The sequence below is a fragment of the Salvelinus fontinalis genome, chromosome 21, assembly GCF_029448725.1.
Source record: "Salvelinus fontinalis isolate EN_2023a chromosome 21, ASM2944872v1, whole genome shotgun sequence".
Classification (NCBI taxonomy): domain Eukaryota; kingdom Metazoa; phylum Chordata; class Actinopteri; order Salmoniformes; family Salmonidae; genus Salvelinus; species Salvelinus fontinalis.
Window position 1 is genome coordinate 18,668,805 of NC_074685.1, and position 25,866 is coordinate 18,694,670.

The 25,866-nt window shown below is 42.8% G+C and overlaps 2 protein-coding genes across 7 annotated transcripts in view; both read right to left on the bottom strand.

The window, feature by feature from the left end:
* Positions 1-18,751, bottom strand: part of LOC129818368 (cytospin-A-like) — a 39,470-nt gene extending 20,719 nt beyond the window's left edge. For 2 of the 6 annotated variants that reach the window (XM_055874190.1, XM_055874185.1), the window contains exons 1-11: positions 18,418-18,751; positions 12,989-13,181; positions 12,695-12,857; positions 10,916-12,609; positions 9,009-9,216; positions 6,775-6,848; positions 6,349-6,518; positions 5,991-6,276; positions 2,016-2,094; positions 1,181-1,261; positions 826-982 (exon numbers count right to left, since the gene is read on the bottom strand). In XM_055874190.1, coding sequence (XP_055730165.1) covers positions 826-982; positions 1,181-1,261; positions 2,016-2,094; positions 5,991-6,276; positions 6,349-6,518; positions 6,775-6,848; positions 9,009-9,216; positions 10,916-12,609; positions 12,695-12,857; positions 12,989-13,144 — 3,068 coding nt within the window. In that variant the 5' untranslated portion in view covers positions 13,145-13,181; positions 18,418-18,751. The other 4 variants (XM_055874189.1, XM_055874188.1, XM_055874187.1 and 1 more) reach the window with 4 other exon arrangements.
* Positions 18,752-18,833: 82 nt separating this feature from the next.
* Positions 18,834-25,866, bottom strand: part of LOC129818367 (breakpoint cluster region protein-like) — a 120,701-nt gene continuing 113,668 nt past the window's right edge. Inside the window, exons 21-23 of the mRNA XM_055874184.1 lie at positions 23,697-23,802; positions 23,256-23,418; positions 18,834-23,173 (exon numbers count right to left, since the gene is read on the bottom strand). Coding sequence (XP_055730159.1) covers positions 23,084-23,173; positions 23,256-23,418; positions 23,697-23,802 — 359 coding nt within the window. The 3' untranslated portion in view covers positions 18,834-23,083. The remainder of the gene's footprint in view (positions 23,174-23,255; positions 23,419-23,696; positions 23,803-25,866) is intronic.

Sequence of the window (25,866 nt, forward strand, 5' to 3'; positions counted from 1 at the left end):
GATGGGACACAGACATCCACAGATACTGATAGCGACACAGACAGAGATACAGACAGATAGACACACAGACTAGGGCTGTTGCAAGTTTGGTAGAGTGAGCTTCAGGTGGACCCAAGTTAATAGTTGATACAATGTTACAAGTTCGTTGCAGACAGAGCATGTATATCCAATGTGATTTATAGGATATTTATTTTTAAATCAGGATATTTTTTACCTGCAAGCTGCAATGTTTTTATTTGTTGGCTTTATGTAGGCTATTTTTACATACTTGGCAATGGCAAAAGGTTTGTATCATTTAGATTTGGATAGAATTTTGATTAACCACATGACAATGATTTAGAGATATGGAGACATTCTAAATTAAAAGAAACTGTTCCACCAAAATGTGCATATGAAAACCATAATTGGCACACAGATCAGTAGAAGTTGCAAGATAAATTGGCATTTCACATGAGAAAGGCTGCCAACTCCTCGTGTAGCCGATTACCAGGAACTTCAGGGGAATAAGGGCAGAATCTGCTAACGCCAGCAGGAGCGGGAGGAGAATGGTCAGGACAAGGTTACCTTGATCTCTAGCTCCCTCTTGACTAATTTGTGTCTTATTTATTCAAACAGTGAGCTTAAAGAATAAGACAAGCTGTATGCATATATAGTTGATTTTATTGAAACACATACGGAAAATTACTTTTAAAACTTTTAAACATTTCGACCAATCAATTGGTCGAAGAACAGATGACTTTTCAGTCGACCAAGATTTTTTGGGGGTCAGGGCCAGCCCTAACACAGACACACAGATACTGACACACACACAAAGAGAGTCCATACCGTAAGCGTCCCCTTGCGGAGGGGGTGACTGAGGCGGTGGGGGAGGAGGCAGGGGGAAGGGAGGAGAGCTGGGGGGAGGAGGTGATGAGGGAGGCCGAGGCAGTGTTCTCTGAGGCAGACATGTCCCTCTTCAGCTCCTCACTGCACCTTCGGGACACTGGGGACAAGACAGGAGAAAGGTCACTTACTGGAACATGGGTCACTGTGATGACTGAAGAAGTAGTTAACCACAGTGTTATCTGCACCACAATCACATTACTTTCACTATCAAGCCACAATAAAGTAATTTGGAGCACAGCACACAGTCACAAATTTATGATACAGCATTAGACAGGTGCATATAGTAAACACACACCTGAGAGGGACTTGGAGTCCATGTTGGGGACCCTCTGGAGGGCAGAGGGGGTCCCAGGCGAGGCCCGGAGCAGGTGATCTGCTGTTGGGGATGGAGAACAGTCCCTAGTACTCTAAATGGACCCTTAAATTAACTAAATATGGAAGTATGTTGGTTGAAGCAGGGGGCAAGTCATAACCCCGATCCATAAAATCATCCAGCCAGTAAATAAGCACACTTCAGAGCCCAAGTTATTACATTGATACATGAATACCCGTTAATGCAAACAGACTTTTCCTAAATACAAAAGTAGAGCTTTGTGAGGCTCACAGTTGGCTGCTTTTGTGCCAAGCTAAGTGGAAAAACTGAGTGTGAGCTGAGTTACCAACAGTGGCTCTTAAGTGTGTGAACAGGCATCTAAATCCATTGTGGCATGCTCTTTTTACTCGTCTGCATCCAAAATGGCACCCTATTCCGTATTAAATGCACTACTTTTGACCAGGCCTATAGAGCTGGGCTGCTATATGAACCTCATGTGATTGCAGTGCCTGTGGCCCTTCTTCCATTATTACACCTGACACTCAAGATAGGAGGTCAATCTCCCATCCCCCGTCTGCTACACACCGCTCTACTATTCCAACCTCCTAGCTATACATGGACATCCAGACGGCAGTGACGGACTTGTTTCGGTCTTGTGGTGTTCATCTGTGAGGTCATGGTGCAGTGAGGTAACCTACTAAACTAGCTGAATGCACTGACCCCCTGGATAAGTGTCTCCTAAATAACTCAAATGTAAATATGTCTGTTCTGTTGGACAACCATTACATGATATGAATGAAGACAGTGTTGTACCCACCTGGCATAGTGAGGTCTGTGTAAGTGGACCTCTTGTCCACCATGGAGGATGGGGGTTTGGGGGTCGACGCAGTGTGCCTCTGAAACATAGCACAATCAAACATACACACTAGCATATACAGCAACATTGTTCATTAATGAGGACAGTATAACAGAACTACTCAAGAAGTAGGGTATCCAATCAAAAACGCATATTTTGTCCAATGGGTAAAATAATGTTAATTGGGTATACACTCCTCTAAGAAAACCAATGTATCCATCATAATCCGTTTCAAAGTTATTGGAGTTTTTACCATTGCAGGATCGGATGGACAAAATTTGGGTGACTAAATCAATGGAGGCTGAAAAAAATAAAAAAGGGGGCATATTTTTACCCTAAAATATCTGGAAAATAGCATTGCATCAACTAGGCTGGATGCAGTGGGAGAATTAAGGCTAACTGACAGGCTCACAGTTGAACTTGTTATCTTTCTTCTCAAACTCGGAGGACAAAAAAAAAAAAGAGGTAGGATAGATATCGATTGAGACATGACATAGTATTTTCAGTTTAGTTAACGCTCTTCAGATTAATGTGAAATTCCTGTTCTTTCGCGAAGATTTCACAAAAAACAAGCATATCTTTGTGAAATGTCAATGGAGCAAAGAGCGTACTGCAAGCGTGTTATTTTCAAAGCCTTTTTGACCCGAGGAAACAACTTTGCAGACGACCACAAGAGAAAGCGGTACTGCTCTGTCAGATCTCGGTACTTATTATCGGATGTAATAGGTTACGAAATCTGACTTTTTGGATATAATGTTAATGACATGTTAGAGAAAGACCCCACTGAATGATTCAGAACATAAAGAATCATATGTCTTGGTAAAATCTATTTTTTGACATAAGCAAGTGAAATTTCATCACCACAGCACGATTTCAACCACTCTGGGCAGAGAGGGTGGACACCCTATATTAGAGCTACCCAAAATACTGAGACACTGGCTGGAGAAGGACCTTCCCTCATAAGAAATGGTCTATAGCCTATAGAAACAGCTTCATATGAAAGATTAATTTATAAAATGAATGGAAAACCCGATAACTTTTCTGACATCTGGGGACATTCTCTCAAGGACAGACAGAGAAAACAATCTGTAATGGCCTGATAGACTACAGACATTCATAGACAACTGGTAGGGGTACGGCCTTTTTTCTTAGTTTAGTTTGTCCTTTTGTTGTAATAGCTGTTATGGGGAGGGTGAAAAATGAAACGTTTGTTTCGTTTTCTATCTTTGTTGTGTGTGCGGTGCGTTCAGGGGGTGTTAATGCCCCTTGACCTTTTACACATTCCGTTGCTGTCTGAATGAAATTCAAATGAAATTCAACTGCACTGTTGTTATATCGTGAAAGGAAATAAAAACTATAATTACAACAACAGAAAATAAAAAAGATCTTAGGGGCTTTGTTTTACCTTGCTATCAAAATCCTAATGTTAAAGCGCATCAATACATATGGCTTCCTGGATTATACAGCCCAATTAATTACTCGTAGTCTGAGTCTTGCTTTGACACCCAAGGATGAAGGAGGCTGGGTAAAAGTGAGTGGGATAACCAACAGGAAACTAATTATCATTGGAGCCCAGTGAAGATCTAGCATCCCATTGGCACAGAACAGGACGGTCCTTGCCCCAATCTCATTCTCATTCTCGTCAACAAGGTTGGAAAGTGACAGTGAAGATAAGGCCTCAGACTCTGATGTTCAGGAGGTGGACATTGAGGAGGTCCAGGGAGAAGATATGGAAGCCTGAGAGGAAGACAACCAAAGCTTTAGTTTCTAGATGATCATTTTACAGATGTTTGTTGAAAACATTTTTGGGAGATGCGATGGATCATTGGGGATCATTCAATATTCCCTTTCTTTTGTTTTTCAGTGAAATCATCCCATGTGAAGAGTCAACTCATTTAATTAAAAGTTCAATTTGTAACTAAATTGTTTTTTAAAATTTCTATTGGAAGGATTTAATCATTTGCAATTATGTATACTTATGATAAGGTTAAAGGTTTATGTTTCTGTCTCCATATGATATGGTAAACATAACCAATGCAAAAAACATCTACATTTAAATGGTTTTAATATTAATTTGCATATATATATATATATATATATATATATTTCTGTTAATTCCCACAGAAAGTTTCCAACTCTGAATATTCCCCAAAATGTGCAACTCTGCTCAACTCTGTTGGCTCCACAATCAGATTTGGGTCCAAGCTAGGATGACTTGTGTTATAGTGGAGGAGGACTTTTTATGAGTCACATAGTTCCAGCCTGACTACTCTAGAAACACAGTGCTGCTTTGTCCTCTCCGACTCACTGCCCAGATAATCAAACCAATGAGGAAATATGACAAAAATATACAATGCCAGACCTCTGCTTGAACTTTTTTTTATTTTTTTTTATACCTTCAATCCAGCCAACATTCATCCCTTCTAACATCTCAATATTATTCTGAGGGGCATTAGTCTAATTCCGCAAAAGTGTAGCTTTAGATTATACATTATGGAAATATCCCAAAAATCCTCATGTTGTAAAGCACTCCAGGGAAGTGTGTAAAATGGTAATAAATGCAAAAGTGTGTCAGAGGAAAATGGGCTTATTTATTATCCTTCACTGCAGACCAGATAGAGGCCATGGGCCTGCCTGGGGGTAAAATAAAGCCATCTACCTATAAGCTGCAGGATTAATATTTGATCTTCAATAAAACGTGAGTGAGGCTACACAGTGAGTGATGGACGGGCATCTCAAAAGCGCCTGCTATATCGACCACTCTAAAAATAAACTGCAGAATACATTTAAGTTTCATGACCATCAATTGTCTGCCAACCAGAGCTTTGTTTCACATAAGTGATTTTCTTCCTACAGCTTGAACCAAAACACTACAGGCAGCGATCAACCAATTGACTGAAGAGACGGGCTGTGTGCCATACAGACAAAACTCACTGTGCTCCAAATGAATGACCGTTTTACATTTTACTGGACTCTAAGTGATTAAGTGAATAGGCTCCCTGTGTGAACCAATTGTGTATGGTGATTTACACTAATGCACTGTTTACGTGCTAGTCAGAACTAGGAAACTGACATTTTCGTCTTGCTAACTGGTTGTAGTTATACATGAGCCACGTTCAACCAGTCAGCAAGTCGGAAATTTCAGACATTTCCTAGCCCGTGAACGTGGCATTAAACTTACCCCAACACGAAGACACATGGCTCTATTTCTGTAGAGACAGATATATCTATGCCAACAAAATCCAGAGCTTTCCCATGCTCTCTCCTCCATAAGGTCTGACTTAGACTGGACTTGACACTCAGGGCCTTAGGGAAAACATCTGGCTAGGCCACGAGCAGGGTAAACAAAGATGGTATTGGCAATCAACACATGAGCTTAACTCAAACATGTAGCAGTTGTACTAGCTCTGAAAGCCTTTATTCCCTGGTCTTGTGATGGTTAGAAAGTCTCTGGGCCTGTTCTAAACAAAGGTTGTGAACAGCGCATCTCAAGTCTGGCCAGACGAGTGGCCAAATCATAAACCTTAACCCATAATAAGTTCACATTTTAATGTTAAAAAATGACCCTTCCTCACCCACCTTCCAACCCGACTTGACACAAAAATTGTATTTTGTCACATCGAGGTGGTCACGTGTCACCTATTCAGAGCATTAATTCCAAGTTAACTTGAAGACATCCTGACTGTTTGGGTAGAGACCCGTGGGAAGTCCCGTCAGGTCTTGCAGGGGTCTGAATTGGAATTCTCATAGTAGTTCTAGAAAGACAGGGCTGAGGCAGGGGAACCACATTAAAGGAATGATAGCGGCGCCTGACATCTGCTGAACCAATCAGAATGGGGTTAGAGACAGACTCTTTTCGGAAGGGGCCTGTGCTGCCTGGTGGCCTGATTCAGAGTGCTTATAAACTACTGGTCTGCCATTGTGTGTGTTTCTTACCTGTATGGGAGAGATAGCAGCAGCGGGTGGGGTTTTCAGAGGGCTGGGGCTGAGGGGTGTACGGGCAATCGTTGTGGTAACTGCTGGCACGGCTGCTGTGGGGGAGGTTGGGACAAGGCCTGCAGTGGAGGCGTTGTCAAAGCTCTTGATAAGGGTCTTGACGGTGGGAGGGGGCTCAGAGGAGGTAGAGGAGCGTCGGCTGAGACCCATGCCCTGCCTCAGGGCAGCTAGGTCCCTCTCAACCGCATTCATGTAGTTATACACCCTGCCCCTCTCCTCATCCTGCCTATAGAGACAGATAACATATCGTCAATATCTTTGACACAGGGAGAGATTGGCACACACAAAGACCACATACTTCTTGATCTCCTCCAGCTCTTTGCTCATCTTCTCATTCTTTTCCTGTGTGTCCAGAAGGCGGCGCCGCAGATCCCCAATCTCCTCCTGAGCCTCGGACTTGATGTCGTTAGCGATGACCACCGCCGTCTGCAGGTCGGCCTGGAACTGACGCCACTCCATAGACTCCTCCTACAAGGGGAGATATGAACCGGACATGGACCACGGTCAAAAGTAGTGCATTACATTTACGTCATTTAGCAGACGTTCTCATCCAGAGCATTATATGGAATAGGGTGTCATGTGGGATGCACCCATGGGCTAATGCTATGGACCAGCAGACCAATTTCCATTATGACTGGGTGAAATGTCTTCACCGGATGTTCAATACAAGCTGAGATAGTCCTGTGCCTCAGCTCTCCGTATTCCTCGAGCTCCCCAAACTGACCCGTAGCTTTCGATGCAGCATCTTGAGCTCACGCTCCATGTCATGTTTTTGGTCCTGCAGTTTTTTGACGGAGTCTAAAAGAAAAAGAGAGTATGAATAATTAAATGAATGAATTGAGACAGGATAAACTGTCTGACTAGGCTGTGTAGTAATGGTCCCACATTGCCACCTGGTGGGCACAGCAGCTTTATCATTGGTATATGATTCAGTATTGGTCCAGCATCGTTGGTGAACTCTCTGGATGAGCATATTATTCCCCCTAGACCCTTTTCCTGACTGATGTGTGTCTCCTAAATGGCACTCTATTCCCTAAAAAGTGAACAACATTTGACCAGAATCCCATGGGCCTTGATCAAAAGTAGTGCACTAGGAAGGGAATAGGATATAGTGTGTTCACACAATTATTAATTAATCAAATTAATGCATTCATTCAAGGTTTATACTAATATGTCCATTCAATAGAAAATCCAAACCTCATCTCTCTACCGTACAGTACATTTGGAAAGTACTCAGACCCCTTGACATTTTGTTACGTTACAGCATTATACTAAAATGGATTAGTTTCCCCCCCTCAATCAATCTACACACAATAACCCATAAAGACAACAACAACAAAAACATTTGTAGAATTTTTTGCAAAAGTGCTGTCAGGTTGGATGGGGAGCGTCACTGCACAGTTATTTTCAGGTCTCCAGAGATGTTCGATCTGTTTCAAGTCCGGGCTCTGGCTGGGCCACTCAACGACATTCAGAGACTTGTCCCGAAGCCACTCCTACGTTGTCTTGGCTGCGTGCTTAGGGTCGTTGTCCTGTTGGAAGGTGAACCTTCGCCCCCAGCGCTCTGGAGCAGGTTTTCATCAAGGATCTCTCTGTACTTTACTCCGTCCATCTTTCCCTCGATCCGGGCTAGTCTCCCAGTCCCTACCGCTGAAAAACATCCCGAGCATGATGCTACCACCACCATGCTTCACCGCAGGGATAGTGTCAGGTTTCCTCCAGACGTGACGCTTGCCATTCAGGTCAAAGAGTTCAATCTTGGTTTCATCAGACCAGAGAATCTTGTTTGTCATGGTCTGAGAATCCTTTAGGTGCTAGCTTTAGGAAAAGTCTTTGTGGTTCCAAACTTCTTCCATTTAAGAATGACACGGTGTTCTTAGGGACCTTAAATGGTGCAGACATTTTTTGGTACCCTTCCCCACTGATCTTGGCCTCGACACAATCCTGTCTCGGAGATCTATGGACAAATGTTTCGACCTCATGGCTTGGTTTTTGCTCTGACATGCACTGTCAACTGTGGGACCTTATATAGACAGGTGTGTGCCTTTCCAAAATAAGGTGTTTAAAAAAAAACTTAAAATACATTTGCAAAAAATGTCTAAAACCTGTTTTCGCTTTGTCATTATAGGGTATTGTGTGTAGATTGATGAGGAAAATAATGAATTTGATCTATTTTAGAATAAGGCTGTAACGTGTAACAAAATGTAGGAAAAGGGAAGGGGTCTGAATACTTTCCAAATGCATATGTATATGGTTCAAAGGTCACCAGCGATTTACTCTGAGAATATAGCATGTTAAGTGAATGGAATGTCATCACAGGCATGATCATAAAGTGGGCGCTGCTCCACGGCAGAACGGCGATAACTTCAAAACGTCACCTGACAAGCTTGAGTTTGAGTGAAAACATGTAATCCGCTGAATACAAAACTAAATAGGGACTAAATATATATTTATTTACAAAACCAAGACTGAATTTCAATATCCACCCTCTGCGAAGACAATCTGTTCCTGTTTTTGTGTATTTCTGAGTCTTTCCCTTTAAAATCACCATAGAAACAGCCCCTCTCACATAGATTGATTGCAGTTATAGGCAATGACAGCCAAGGATCTGGATGTGAAAACGACAAAGACATCAAGTTGATTTTGATTGGTCCAACCAGCAGAAACACCTCCAAATGGTTCTACCTCACATCACCACATATGAAGGACACAAGACCAAGAGCGGCAGTCCGAACTAACAACGGTCACAGCAACACTGTCAGGTACTAGTATATTAAGCTTATAATATTGTAGAGAACAATCTAACGACATAGGGAAAAGAAAACTACATTTTGACATTTAATTTCGTAGCACCTTCTTGAATTACCCTGTTTTTCTCTACATTGTACAGCAGTGAGTGAACGCCCTATAGGATAGGGTGCAATTTGGGATGCAAACTAGTGTCCATCCACCACTCACTCTCCAGGTCTGTGATCACGAGGTTGTCGTGGAGTTTTACGGCTCGGTGTTGTTCCACCTCGTCCTCCAGCTCAAAGATGGTCTCCTTCATGTCTGAGACCTCAGTGTCCCTCTCCTCCAGCTCAGAACACTGCTGTGCCAGGGCCCGCTTCTGCTCTGCTAGCTGCTTCTGTACCTCATCACGAAACGCACGGAAGTTCTCCTCCAGCTGACGGGAGAATGGGATACATAAGGTGTATGCATGAGCACACGTGTCATATACAGTACCAGTCAAAAGTTTAGACACACCTACTCATTCAAGGGTTTTTCTTTATTTTTACTATTTTCTACATTGTAGAATAATAGTGAATACATCAAAGCTATGGAATAACACAAATGGAATCATGAAGTAACACCCAAAAAAGTGCTAAACAAATCAAAATATATTTTATATTTGATTCTTCAAAGTAGCCACCCTTTGCCTTGATGACAGCTTTGCACACTCTTGGCATTCTCTCAACCAGCTTCATGAGGTAGTCACCTGAAATGCATTTCAATTAACAGGTGTGCCTTGCTAAAAGTTCATTTGTGGAATTTCTTTCCTTCTTAATGGATTTGAGCCAATCAGTTGTGTTGTGACAAGATACTGGTGGTATACAGAAGATAGCCCTATTTGGTAAAAGACCAAGTCCATATTATGGCAAAAACAGCTCAAATAACCAAAGAGAAATGACAGTCCATCATTACTTTAAGACATGAAGGTAAGTCAATTCGGGAAATTTCAAGAACTTTGAAAGTTTCTTCAAGTGCAGTCACAAAAACCATCAAGCACTATGATGAAACTGGCTCTCATGAGGACCGCCACAGGAAAGGAAAATCCAGAGTTACCTCTGCTGCAGATGATAAGTTCATTAGAGTAAACTGTACCTCAGATTGCAGCCCAAATAAATGCTTCACAGAGTTCAAGTAACAGACACATCTCAATATCAACTGCTCAGAGGAGACTGCGTGAATCAGGCCTTCATGGTCAAATTGCTGCAAAGAAACCACTACTAAAGGACACCAATAATAATAAGAGACTTGCTTGGGCCAAGAAACACGAGCAAGTGGAAATCTGTCCTTTGGTCTGATGAGCCCAAATTTGAGATTTTTGGTTCCAACCGCAGTGTCTTTGTGAGACGCAGAGTAGGTCAACGGATGATCTCTGCATGTGTGGTTCCCACCGTGAAGCATGGAGGAGGTGGTGTGATGGTGACACTGTCTGTGATTTACTTAGAATTCAAGGTACACAACCAACATGGCTACCACAGCATTCTGCAGCAATACGCCAACCCATCTGGTTTACGCTTAGTGGGATTATCATTTGTTTTTCAACAGGACAATGACCCAAAACACACCTCCAGGCTGTGTAAGGGCTATTTGACCAAGGAAAGTGATGGAGTGCTGCATCAAATGTCCTGGCCTCCACAATCACCCTACCTCAACCCAATTGAGATGGTTTGGGATGAGTTGGACCGCAGAGTGAAGGAAAATCAGCCAACAAGTGCTCAGCATACGTGGGAACTCCTTCAAGACTGTTGGAAAAAGCATTCCTCATGAAGCTGGTTGAGAGAATGCCAAGAGTGTGCAAATCTGTCATCAAGGCAAAAAGGGTGGCTACTTTGAAGAATCTAAAATATATTTTGATTTGTTTAACACTTTTTTAGTATCTACATGATTCCTTGTGTTATTTCATAGTTGATGTCTTCACTATTATTCTACAATGTAGAAAATATAAAAAAATAAAGAAAAACCCTTGAATGAGTAGGCGTGTCCAAACTTTTGACTGTTACTGCACGCACATACCAACATAGGAATTGGGTAAAATACTAACAGAAGACTGATGGAGAATCTGAAATGAAAATATGTTACATATGAGAATGTGCGACCTTGCTGATACCGTCCTCCAGCCTGGCGGCCTCGTCGCGGGTGTGGTCCAGCTCCACATGCAGCTGAGCAGACTCCGCCTCTGCCCTCTCCTTGTCCCTCCTCTCGCTTTCCAGCTGGTGGCGGATGTCCATCTTGTCCCCGGCATTGTGGATGGAGCAGAGGTCAGCCACCCTCTGTCTCTCCTGCTCCAGCTGGGCCCTGCATCGAGCCAACTCCGCCTGCTCCCCCCCGGCCGCCTCCCTCAGGACCTCCAGCTCTGTGGCAGCTGCTGCCCTATCCCTGCGCTCCATCTCAGCCTGCCGCTCAGCCATGTGCACCCTCTCCTTTAGCGCTGATATCAGACCCTGGGCTTCTGCGTTGTCCTGCTCGGCCAATTTCAGTGCCCCGCTCAGGCGCTGCTGCACCCCCAGCAGCTGCTCCCTCTCGAAGTGGGTCCCATCAGTCAGGTCCACGTAGCGGCGCTCCAGCTCCAGGTAGCGGCTGCTCTTAGTGTCCTCCACGTCGACCGGGGCGTAGGCCACGCGGTGCTCGTCCAGCAGGCCCCGGAAGTAGTCCATCTGCTGGCCATACAACTCCAGCCTGTCACCTTGCTGGCACAAGGAGTCCACCAGGATGACCCGCTCCTCGCCCAGCCGCTCGTTCTCTGTGCTTAGTTCCTGGGTGATCTGCTGCAGGTCGGCCAGCTCCTGTAGTGTGGCCTGGAGTTCCTCAGAGGTGCAGTGCTGGTTCTCCTCCATCTGGTGAATGCGCTCCGTTAGACAGGCCACCGACACCTCGCTGGTGTTGCCACTGCTGCCTCTACGGGAGCGCTCGCAGTGACTCGGTGGCCCGCCCTCTGACTCAGAGGAGGAGCAGCAGGCAGAGGCAGAACCAGAGGGGGCGTCCAGGGCGTCATCGCTGGAGGTGATCGGCTGGTAGGCTTCACTGCACTCGCTGTCGGCTGCCTCAGGGGAGATGGCTCGCCGGGGGTCCAGAAGGTCTTCATTGGAGCCGCAGGCAGAGCTGTGCGGGGAGACCCCATGTTGAAAAGAGGCCCGTTGGAACCCTCCATCTCTGCCACCGCTGGCTGGGGGAAGCTCTGGGCTGAGGCAGGAGTCTCGCGGGGTTTTGAGGGAGCAGTCCAGCCTCTGTTCCAGGGAGAAACCCAGGGCATTGAGGCGGTCCTTCAGCATGCGGTTCTCACTCTTTAGCATGTTCAGTTCCAGGCGGATCCCCTGGTTCTGGTCCTGCAGCAAGAGTAGGGTGGACTCAACGTCTGTATAGATGAGCGGAGTAGGGGCTTCTTTCTTCTGTTCCTGTGGGGGCTCAGCCTCAGCAGTCTCCTCTCCCTCGCCCCTCTCTCTGCTCCCCCCATCCTCCTCAGGCAGGCCTAGCTGGACACGGATGGCCCGCAGCTCGGTGCGCAGTTGGAGGATCTCCACGTCTTTGCTCTTGGCCAGGCCCAGCAGGTCCTTCACCCTGCTCTCCAGGACCGTCTTATTGCTGAGCTGCCCATCCGACCTGGACTTGCTCATACAGGACTCGGACTCAGTCATGGCCCGGCTGCGGACTCTCTTGGGCGGTGCCAAGGCGTCCGAGGGTCCAGAGAGCTTCCTGCTGGCGGTGCCAGTTCTGGAGCGTTCTCGCAGGCCCTCCCGGGATGAACCGGGCTCCTTCACCACAGAGGAGGTCCCACGCTTGCCTGAGGAGTACACTACAACACGTTATTGAAGGTAAAGAAGTTAGAGCTAAATCACAAACCAGAGTGTAGTCCGTTTGTAGCTCTATGGTTGATGTACCTGAGCTAGTCTTTGTCTTGCCCTCTGGGTTGCTGGTACCTGTAGTGGAAGAGGTTGAAGAGTGGGCAGAACTAGTCTTCTTGAACTTAGCAACAGTGCTGATCCCAGCAGAGGCTCCACTGCCTACTGTTGTTGCTGATGACAAGTCATCGCTGCTCTTCGCCTGGCCAAAGAGAAAGATGATAGTTAACACACCACCTATTGGACCTATATAGATAATCGGCTTCATGGTTGCTCTTTGTATGTAGCCAAAGTGCATGCACGGTTATTTGCATGTGCCTTCTGCATTTGTACCTTAGAGAGTGGTGCGGTAGAGGAGGTCTTGGCCGTATTCTTGCTGGCTGTGCCCATGTTGGCGCCCTCAGGCTTGACTCTCTCCCCAGTCTGGGCCTTAGTGCCTGCTGCCGTGGCTTTGGATACGCCAGCCGCTGGCCTGGTCGTCTTCCTCATACTGGGCTCTAGGTTTCTCAGACATTTACAATGCAATCTGTGTGGAACAAAAACACACAAGCATACAGGAGTTAATAACAGGATGAGGTGGTAACGCATGCATCAGAGGGTTTCTAGTTTCTCAGTCAGAGGAAAAACTATTTCATTATTATGCCATAATTAACATCAGTGAACAACCTCTTACAACTAACGTAAATATTGAACCCACACAAAACGCAGCCTACAACTACAAGAATTATAGAAGGCAGCCCAACAGTCTAAAAACTAGTTTGTAAATCATTTGTTTTAAATCAATTTCCAGAATAACCAATTAGCCTAGATTGCCTTTTTAAAAATACAGTTAGTTACCTGATGCCTGTGGCAGTAGTTTTCTTTGGAGAACACAGTCTGTCATCTATGGGCTAGCTAGTAACTAAGGAGTTGCTGTCTAGTCTGGAGTACGGACAAAATGACTTTACAGTTCTTCTGTGCTGTGGTCGATGCTATTTATGTTCAAACGCCAGCCAGCACTACATCCTTCTCAGACACTGACTCACACAGATCACACGAGGGAGTGGTCATTGGATGCAGATCTGAAAGCACACGAGGCGTGTGACTGGAGGTCTCAGGCCTGTAGCTACAGTTTAAGTCGGAAGTTTACATAAACCTGAACCCAATACATTTACACTCATTTTTTCACAATTTCTGTGAAAAAAATGTATCCGAGAAAAATCCCTGTCTTAGGTCAGTTAAGATCACCACTTTATTTCACCACACCAAGATCACCACTTTCAGAATAATAGTAGATTTAATGATTTATTTCATCACATTCCCAGGGAGTCAGAAGTTTACATACATTCAATTAGTATTTGGTAGCATGGCCTTTAAATTGTTTAACTTTGGTCAAACATTTTGGGTAGCCTTCCACAAGCTTCCCACAATAAGTTGGGTGAATTTAGGACTATTCCTCCTGACAGAGCTGTGGTAACTAAGTCAGGTTTGTAGGCCTCCTTGCTCGCACACACTTTTTCAGTTCTGCCTACAATTTTTTCTATGGGATTGAGGTCAGGGCTTTGTGATGGCCACTCCAATACCTTGACTTTGTTGTCCTTAAGCCATTTTGCCACAACTTTGGAAGTATGCTTGGTGTCATTGTCCATTTGGAAGACCCATTTGCAACCAAGCTTTAACTTCCTGACTGATGTCTTCAGATGTTGCGTCAATATATCCACATAATTTTCCTCCCTCATGATGCCATCTATTTTGTGAAGTGCACCAGTCCCTCCTGAAGCAAAGCACCCCCACAGCATGATGCTGCCACCCCCGTGCTTCACGGTTGGGATGGTGTTCTTTGGCTTGCAAGCCTCCCCCTTTTTCCTCCAAATATAATGATGGTCATTATGGCCAAACAGTTCTATTTTTTTTCTTCATCAGACCAGCGGACATTTCTCCAAAAAGTACAATCTTTGCAGTATGCAGTTGCAAACCGTAGTCTGGCTTTTTTATGGCGGTTTTGGAGCAGTGGCTTCTTCCTTGCTGAGTGGTCTTTCAGGTTATGTCGATATAGGACTCGTTTTACTGTGGATATAGATACTTTTGTACCCGTTTCCTCCGGCATCTTCACACGGTCCTTTGCTGTTGTTCTGGGATTGATTTGCACTTTTTGCACCAAAGTACGTTCATCTCTAGGAGACAGAACGCGTCTCCTTTCTGAGCGGTATGACGGTCTCCTTCCTGAGCGGTATGACGGCTATGACGTGGTCCCATGGTGTTTATACTTGCATACTATTGTTAGTACAGATGAACGTGGTACCTTCAGGCGAAATTGCTCCAAAGGATGAACCAGACTTGTGGAGGTCTACAAATATTTTTCTGAGGTCTTTGCTGATTTCCCCATGATGTCAAGCAAAGAGGCACTGAGTTTGAAGGTAGGCCTTGAAATACATCCACAGGTACACCTCCAATTGACTCAAATGATGTCAATTAGCCTATCAAAAGCTTCTAATGACATAATTTTCTGGAATTTTCCAAGCTGTTTAAAGGCACAGTCAAGTTAGTGCTTGTAAACTTCTGACCCACTGGAATTGTGATACAGTGAATTATAAGTGAAATAATCTGTCTGTAAACAATTGTTGGAAAAATGACTTGTGTCATGCACAAAGTAGATGTCCTAACTGACTTGCCAAAACTATAGTTTGTTGTATGTAAACTTCCGACTTCAACTGTATCTGCCTCTTATCACAACATCACGAGGAGGTTGTACTGTAGCTGCCTCTTATCACAACATCACATGTACTGTAGCTGCAGCAGTAATGGTGGTCTGGGCAGGTCGACTGGGCCTTACGAGGCATGAGGAGTCTGTGTGTGCAGGCCTATAACGGTGCCCAGACAATGAGAAAAAACACTCACTTTCAGTTGGCTTATGTCTAAGATGGCGACCCTCTTTTTCTTCAAGATAAGACTGATTATTCACATTGATCGTCATCACCTAGGCTGAAGCACATATTGCCTGACTGACGAACAGTCTGTAAGTCCCCATTCCCAGATCAGTCTATTCATACCACAGATAAAGCTGGACCATTATAACCACTACCCTGCAATAGCACGCAAGATAGCTTTGAACATTTTTACAAAGACAGGTATACCCATAGTAACCATAACATTTCCTCTCCCCAGCCCCCTTCCCTTATCTTTGAACTAGATCCGTTTGAACTGTAGACAAAGCAACTAGATGTGTAGAGACACACCCAACCTAACAGACATCTGCCCACCCACATGGTTCACTGACTGAGTTGGGTCATCCAGTAACAGGGAGTATCCTTGTAGTGCATCATGTTCAAACAGCAAGAGGCAGGATATCAACACCACCCTGAGTCAGATGGTTTCTAGAAAGGCTTACTGAGGATGCAGACACAATCAGAATTGGTGGCAGTTGTGAAAACCTAATCTTTCAGGCTCCTTCTGTAGAGTGAAGTATTCTGATAAAGTATCAGTACCAGAAGAATTTAGCCTAGTCTAATTGTTTTACCAAAAAAGGAAATACATAGCCTAAGCTACAGTAAATAAACATCCTGGGCTGGCCATGGTGAGCTTTATGATATTAGTACCAGGGCGTCGAGGTAGAAATGTTTGCGCTGAAGCATAACTCAGTGTTGTGTGTAGGACATACTTTCTTCATTTGAAATGAGGGAGTAACACACACACAGACAACGGAACAAGTATAACCAACTCAGCAATTTTAAAGGGCAGTGTTTCTGTTGTTTCAAGTCCATGTGTTAAAAAGCTTTACCTGTTAACTGCAACATAAAATGCAACTGTTGTTCTGAAATGTAGCCTATTCTTTTAAAAGCTTTCTCAATGTACTCTCAGCCTAAAACGTGAATCAGTTGCCTAAGATTAAAATCAAATTTGAAAATAATATGATCACATCGGACAGCCCAAGGGTGAGCCAGCATCTAATGACCGAGTCTGACCTTGAGTGAGCCACTGACTGGGTAAAAGTCTGAGCTTAGGCTGGTGTCTTTGGATCCCCACTGAGTCTGGCTGACTGTAATTTCCTATTGACCTAATTAAAGCCAATACTAAATCAGACCAAATAGATACTGGAGGAAGTGAGGGGGGACTATGAATGCATAGTATGGTTTGTACAAGGCCTATATAGATTGGTGCTGCTGAGGGTGGAGAACAGACAAAAGTTTGACACAACCACCAGGAAACAACTCTAGAAAGCAAAGAGAGACAGAGGTCGGATGGGGGGGGGGTTGATATGTGGAGCTGGAAGAAAAGAGAGCAGATGAATGATACAATCAAGTTAGTTGCTGACTAACAGATTGAGCATTGCTTGAGTGTGACTCTCAGTCTCTCACACAGGACGGTAAAACTGCTTGTAGGCCCTAACCCTGCAGAATACCACAAATTAACCTTGTTCACTATAGCAGGGGTAGGATGCAGAGGTGCCAGGTTTTCAAAACACTTCTGTCTGTTTTAAGAGAGCAGCTGCACCATTATTTACAGCACCAGATTGATCCTGACAGATCTCATATCATATCAAGGTTTAATTTGCAGAACACCGTGTTGAGCATCACAGAAGAGGAATACAAAAAGAATATTGTCACGAAAGCCAGATCATCCACAAGGCCAGAAAAACATGATAAGGCAAGAAGAACATGATTCCAGTGTTTTTCCCCTATATGCATTTAGCAGTGGCGGATTCACTGTCCATGATACAGTTACATAGATAGAGCACAGGCCTAGGCTACATTTGCTGCTCCACAATACACTTAGGCTGACTGTTTTAATGCATACACAGCGTGAGAGAATAAAACCACACTGACTGGATAGTCTCTCTACTGTCTCAAATTCCTCATCTTGCTCCTAAAAACGATGACCCTATAACACTGGCCCTCCTCTCTTCTCCCTTTCCCCCATAGCTTTAATAACACAAGCTGAAACCCCTTCCCCCATGTCCAGGGACCTCACGCAGGTTTGGAGGAATGTTGGGGATTTTTGGGGACATTGTGTGGCCCGGAATGTGCTGCAGGCAGCAAAAGTCAATACCAGTTGTCTGCTCAATAAACTATGTTAATTGCTTGCCAGACTGTGATTTTTACTGCAACATGTCAAATGATCCTTCATGCCAGTTACTATTTATTAATCTCAATCTATTCCAGGGTGCAGAATGGCACTAGAAGTAGCAAACTAATAAGGCTTAGTGTGACATGTAATAATCACAACAAAAGGTCACTGGCAGTCCCAATATATATTTGGTGGTTGCAGCTAAATGAGCATGACTACTCAAGAGATACATCTCCTTCACATAGTGTGAAACATCACATGAATGATAAATAGTTTGACAGGTCACTGATAGTGGACACACTACCATGGCTGGCAGAACACACTACTATGATGTCAACCCTATTCTGACTTTATGCAATGTGATAGTATGGCTGCAATATAAATTGTGTCTCAATTTGGTCAAAACGAGTGATTTTTCTTTACCCTAACCCTTCTCATCTTTGTTAAGGGGGGGATGAAAGTAGCTAGCTAACGAAATGAAAAGACAACAGTAATGTTATTGTGTTTTGTTATCTAGCATACTATTTAGTTAGCTAGGTAGATATGTATTGTTTCTATACATTGTAATTATCAGACACTGCTGGCTCGATGAAGTTACTGTAACGTTAGCTAGCTACGTTAACTCGTTAGCTAGCTAGCTAGCCAGCCACCTACAATACATGTAGCTAGCTAGTTACACACAAGCAATCACAATTTGAAAAACATCTAACACATTTTACCTGGAATTCTTTGGTAGAGATAATCGAATGACTCGGATACCATCGGTTTGAAGTTACAATATGCAGTTATTGGTAATTTCATGCACTCCATCCTCAGCGTCCCTGCCCCTTAATTTTCTCCATTGACAGGACACACACAGCATTAGCACCGTAGAGCGAGCATTCCCGATCAATGGTTGGAATTGTGGGACGTCGCCTGACAGATCCCTCTCCACGTCCTTTTTGGAATGTAGCAAATTATATGGTGGGGGCCATTACGATGAGGGACCTAGGCATTCTCTGATGCACATGTCGAGGATAAAATGTGATAATAACGACATGTAGTGAATCTGTGATGCGGTGATATGTATGCGATCTGTAAAATCTAATAGGGTCCAGGTCAAGATATGCTCAATTGAAGATATAAGGCATTGCCATATTTTTACATAGATAGCGATTTTATTTAACATTTTGTGTACAAACAGAGGCTGCAAATGCCTTCCAAACATGTATTTTCCTCAAACTACAGTATCCCTTTTTACAGACTCATGACATAACATGTATGTTGACCAGAAGGAAATAAATCTAAATTGAAAAACAGAAAAAAGGTATGTATTTTTTTGTGGATAACAAGCAAGTACCATAATTTTAGCTTCACACAATTAACTAGAAAATGTGGAATAAAACCCACATATTCCCAACATGTCAAAATATGGTTTCAGGTCATTTAAAATACATTTAATAAGGGAGTGAATTATAATAACCTATTGCCAGGCTCATGTCAACTTACAAGGACTGGAAGAATGAATATTCATTCATCATACGGTATGCATACACTGAAATGCTAAAGTCGTACATAGAGTAATATATTCCATATTTTTAGACTTTAAAACATAGTACACATATTTAGAATAATCTTATGTTGACATATATTACTTTTTTATGAAAGAGGCAGGGTAAGTGACTAGCCCTATGAGGAATCACACTGACAATCAATAACCAAATTCTCTTTCAGTTGAAGCCTAATTACTCAACTGTTTTATTAATATGATTAATCCTAAATGTATTTCCCAAACTTTGATGAACATCACAATAAATAAACCTAAGAACCCAATGTCTCTAGTATGATACATACAATACATATTGTACAACCATAAGACAAGGTTAGAGAGATGACTAACCTATATAAACTCAAATAACCTTCATCTTTCCTTGCAAATATTTTCCAAACCACAGACAATGTCCTAAAGCATCACAGTGGGCAGTCTGGAGTAAAACCAAAAGGAACTGAAAGTGCAAGCCCCTCCAAATTAGATCATGTTTTGGATTAGTGACATGTTGATACATACAGTAGTTACAGTTAGGACAACAGATGGTTACAAACTGTTTGGCAGTTATTTGAAAAAACAAAGGACATCTTGCAAATGAACGATACACAGCATAGCATAGAGCCTTGAGAGATATTATCTATATATGAGTCAGATAACATGACAGTGAATTTTATAGTATAAGTATAGATACCACTTTGCCACTTTGCTACTACTAATATATTTTCCTTCCGATGAGGGTATTCATCTCCATAAATACACTAGACTTCATTTTACACAGAACTGGAACAGAAAAGCTGAAAATTAGTTATTTTGCTAATGTTGACAGAGCTAAGGCAGAGTGAGGGTTATTGACCAAGCATTTCTGTGTCTGTCTCGTATGATTGCAAAAATGAATTGGGCTTAGCTTGGTATCATAGTATTCAGACGAGATCTCCCATATAGTGCCATGAAGTGCGATACCAAACTCTACGTTCATGTATTGGTCTCAAAATAGGTGCCTTAAGGACAGGTCTGTTTTCTCAAAAGGCGAGGGAGACTACAGCACCCCAGTAAGTCCCCTTACAGCAATTCCACTGACACATTGAAATCCACGGCATACGTTCTGAATAAAAGCTATAACGCGGAGGCACAATGGAGCAGAGCATGTCACATTGATCACTAATTATATAAATCAAAGAGATCCAAATGAATGGTGAATGCACTGCCTTTCCCGCTCATAATCAATGGCTTCCTCCAATGTACAGTTATGTGTATGGGACATGTGAGGATATATTAGGACAAAATGTGTTACTAAAATTATGACTATGGCTATTAACTGGAGCTGATTTAATTGATATGTTAGCATATGGATAAGTCAGGATTTGAAACGTTATGTCTTAATTCTACTTTTTGCATGTACAACCATACACTCAGATGCCAGATTTTACACTAGCTACTGACAGTCAAAACTGTCGGAAATGTCTCTGCTAACTTCAAAATGTCGGAGTTCTTCATGAAATCTCAGTAGTGCAGACAGTAGTACAGACTGAGTTAGTAAACACATGACTTGTTAACAATTATCCAGCCAGAATTAAATATCATAACATATTTTAAGCTTGGTTATCAAAACCAAAACACTTGTTGGTCGATAACATCCTGCTGCCAATATAACAATATGTTTATGACAACACACAGAAGAAAATAACTTTAATAAAACATGCCTGCATTAATCAAACATGCCTGCATTAATCAAACATGCCTGCATGCCTGCAGGTACTGAAATGAAAACCATTCTAATATAATCTTCTCTTTTTTCCTTCCAAACAAAATATTCTAAGAGCATTTTCTTTTCCATGGCCCTTTGGTGGGTTACTATCAGGCAGACCAGGAGGGAGAAGAGCTTAAGGAAGGGTGTAGAGGACAGTTAATGACAGCTGTCCAGCCACCCTCATAAATATGGGTGAGAAAAGGATGGGTCACTTTCATTGAAAAGAAGATAAACAAGTATTCCTTCATAACATCAACAGAATGGTCCACTTTGGATAAAATGTAGAGCGCCCACAATTTAGCGCAACTTGTTTGAAACAGGTTAATTCTTTTCATTTTCATGAGAATAACTGTCTCCACCAACACAGCTGTAGAGAGGAAACATGTTATTGTTGTAAGTTGTAGAAAGGGAACATGTTATTATTGTAAATTGTAGAGAGGAAACATGTTATTGTTGGAAGTTGTAGAAAGGGAACATGTTATTATTGTAAATTGTAAAGAGGAAACATGTTATTGTTGGAAGTTGTAGAAAGGGAACATGTTATTATTGTAAATTGTAGAGAGGGAACATGTTATTGTTGTTCTGTATACAACTAAATGTACTGTTTTGTATCCTACTTCAGTAACACATCAATATTTCAGGGTGGGTGGTTGTGGACTGGAACACTCAAACAGATGAAGAGTGGTTGTGACATTGGCATTCAAAGATGGAGTCTTACCTTCATGACGGATAAATGGCTAACATTAGGCTGGACAAAACTGCAGTTATTCCCACAACAAGGCTACATCCTGGTTACATAGGCAGCATATGATCTCCCATCACCTCAGACCTCCAGGACTCAAGTCTGTAACCTATACCACCTTCATCAAATCAAAATAAACACATAGAAAAAAACATGTAGACCCCCCCCCCCCCCACACACAGTTTTTCTTCTTCATAAATTATAATCATAACAATGATTATTACACTGTTAAAATAAGTAAAATAAAACAATTATAGCATTATGATTATGTACATACTGTATCTGTAAATACAATAGTTTTATTTTATCCCAAACAACAGATCATTTTGGCAAGATCTCCAATGTTACCATGAGGACATCTCCGGACTAAGGATGTGAATGCAGACAAACTCCTATGTTAGAACATCTATTGCTTCCTGGGTATTTAAGCTGAGGACTACTTGAAACACAACGAACACAAAAAGGGGGAATTGCTTTATGCTCCAAACTGTCTTATTATAATTGATAGATAATCTGTTTCTGTCAACTGTTCCTATTTCACAAATGCCTTTGTTGCAGTCTCCCCGTCTCTGCCTTTGTCCAAGGCTTGTTTATCTTGTAAACACTTTTTTGATGTTGTGAGTGGTGGATTCCTGGGACACACAAATAGACTGGTGATCCTGACAGCTCTGGATGTTCCTGTTTAAAAGTCTTCAGAGAAACCCAGATGTTCCTTTTCAACATAACGCTCGTAGCGTTGTGGTCCTGATGAATCATGTGTAAAACATACGGTTTGAATCTCTTCAGCAGTGGATTAAGAAATAACTCAACATTTGAAAAGCTAAACACAACGCTGTGCAGGCTCCGCCTGTTTTTCTGCCTACAAAGCAGGAGCCAATAGCACAACAAAAAATAAACCTTGGACACTCTTTTCCCCTACATGCTGATAAGACTCAAATTGAAGTGTTTCATTTATGGTTGCAGCAGGCATGTTCAGTAGTGGCATTCATTCCGTACACAAGCTGTGGAGCTTCGACATGAGAGCGAAGAGACAGAGCGAGGAGAGGAGGATATGTTGCGTCAGAGAGGCACAAAGAGTCACACTGGCTATTGGGTGTGATGTATTAATGCGTTATCGTCATCAGATATGTGTGGTACAACAGAGGATTGGTGTCCACCCTCTTGTTCTCAGAGGGGTGGTGGCGCCCTCTGCAAGGTATGTCCAGAATCCGTGCAGAATACATCTCCTGCTACAGTCCAGCAAAGGCCATTCTCACTCTCAGTAGCCTTCCCAAATGGACATACTGTACTGTAGACTCAGTTTGAGTCGACGTCTCCATCTCACCCTCTCTCCCCCATTGTCTTCATGATGGGAACCTGTGGAACACTCTACACTTCGGTGGAGAAGAGGATGCTCTGACGCTTACTGTCCGGTGTGGGGATGGTCTCCAGCTGGAGGAAGTACAGCAACACCTGGACCTGGAGGGACAGACGGACAGTTAGAGGGACATCAATATCAAAGAAGAGGGATGGGGTGAGGGACAGAGACTATATCGCCTACTTGTGACATGACCTCCAGGGACCAGCTGTCTCCCATGCTGATCGGCTGCGTGGGGTTGGTGGGGATCTTGCTGTCCTTCTCTGCAGGCCGCAGCAGGGTGGGGCCAAACACTGTGGCCAGGTTGTGGAGGGACATCTTGTTGATGCTCTCCTTGTCAGCCACCCTGGGGAGCAGGGAGAGACAGAGGGTGAATGGCGGCTCATGGTAATACACCAAGTGAAAGGACCTAATAATCACTGTATTACTTATTCAAAGAAAGAGTCTCTAAATGCCTGTGTTTGTCTGTACATAGCTCTATGTCTGTGGTAGCTCTATGTCTGTGGTAGCTCTATGACTGTGGTAGCTCTATGTCTGTGGTAGCTCTATGACTGTGGTAGCTCTATGACTGTGGTAGCTCTATGACTGTGGTAGCTCTATGACTGTGTGTCTGTCTGTGTGTACCTCTTCAAGTGATCCAGCAGGAAGAGAAATGTGACCAGGTTGGGTTCTGGCAGTGACAGCAGTAGATTCAGCATGCAGCTCTCTTTGGCAACGCTGTCAGACAGGGCTGCAGACAGAGAGACAGAGATTCACACATTAACCTGAGTGCTAAGTTATACCATGATAATACTATAGGTACAGTACCAGTCAAAAGTTTGGACACACCTACTCATTCAAGGGTTTTTCATTATTTTTTTACTATTTGCTACATTCTAGAATAATAGTTAAGACATCACAACTATGAAATAACTCATATCGAATCATGTAGTAAGCAAAAAAAGTGTTAAACAAATCAATATTTTATATTTGAGATTCTTCAAAGTAGCCACCCTTTGCCTTGATGACAGCTTTGCACACTTTTGGTATTCTCTCAACCAGCTTCATGAGGTAGTCACCTGGAATATATTTCAATTAACAGGTGTGCCTTGCTAAAAGTTCATTTGTGGAATTTCTTTCCTTCTTAATGGGTTTGAGCCAATCAGTTGTGTTGTGACATGGTAGGGGTGGTATACATAAGATAGTCTTTTACCAAATAGGCCTATGTCCATATTATGACAAGAACAGCTCAAATAAGCAAAGAGAAACAACAGTCCATCATTACTTTAAGACATGAAGATCAGTCAATTCAGAAAACTTCAAGAACTTTGAAAAAAATGTCAGGCGCAGTTGCTATGATGAAACTGGCTCTCATGAGGACCTCCACAGGAAAAGAAGACCCAGAGTTACCTCTGCTGCAGATGATAAGTTCATTAGAGTAAACTGTACCTCAGATTGCAGCCCAAATAAATGCTTCAAAGAGTTCAAGTAACAGACACATCTCAACATCAACTGTTCAGAGGTGACTGCGTGAATCAGGCCTTCATGGTCAAATTGCTGCAAAGAAACCAGTACTAAAGGACACCAATAAGAAGAAGAGACTTGCTTGGCCAAGAAACACGAGCAATGGACATTATACCGGTGGAAATCTGTCCTTTGGTCTGATGAGTCCAAATGTGAGATTTTTTGGTTCCAAACCCCGTGTCTTTGTGAGACGCAGAGTAGGTGAACGGATGATCTCCACTAGAGGTCGACCGATTATGATTTTTCAACGGCGATACCGATTATTTGAGGACAAAAAAAAGCTGATACCGGTTAAATCGGCCGATTTTTTTATATATTTGTGCATAAATGACAATTACAACAATCCTGAATGAACAATGAACACTTTTATTTTAACTTAATATAATACATAAATAAAATCAATTTAGTCTCAAATAAATAATGAAACATGTTCAATTTGGTTTAAATAATGCAAAAACACAGTGTTGGAGAAGAAAGAAAAAATGCAATATGTGCCATGCTCAGAATTTTTTTATTTATTTATTTTATTTTACCGTTATTTTACCAGGTAAGTTGACTGAGAACACGTTCTCATTTGCAGCAACGACCTGGTGAATAGTTACAGGGGAGAGGAGGGGGATGAATGAGCCAATTGTAAACTGGGGATTATTAGGTGACCATGATGGTTTGAGGGCCAGATTGGGAATTTAGCCAGGACACCGGGGTTAACACCCCTACTCTTACGATAAGTGCCATGGGATCTTTAATGACCTCAGAGAGTCAGGACACCCGTTTAACGTCTCATCCGAAAGACGGCACCCTATACAGGACAGTGTCCCCAATCACTGCCCTGGGGCATTGGGATATTTTTTAGACCAGAGGAAAGAGTGCCTCCTACTGGCCCTCCAACACCACTTGAGAACATTTGAAAGCTAGTGGTTCCTTATAACATGAGTCTTCAATATTCCCAGTTAAGAAGTTTTAGGTTGTAGTTATTATAGGAATTATAGGACTATTTCTCTCTATACCATTTGTATTTCATATACCTTTTACTGTTGGATGTTCTTATAGGCACTTTAGTATTGCCAGCCTAATCTCGGAGGTTGATAGGCTTGAAGTCATAAACAGCGCTGAGAATCAAGCATTGCTTAGAGATGCTGTTTTTATGAATGCTTACGAGCCTGCTGCTGCCTACCACCTCTCAGTCAGACTGCTCTATCAAATCATATACTTAATTATTATATAATAAACACACAGAAATATGACCCTTTGGTCATTAATATGGTCAAATCCGGAAACAATCATTTCGAAA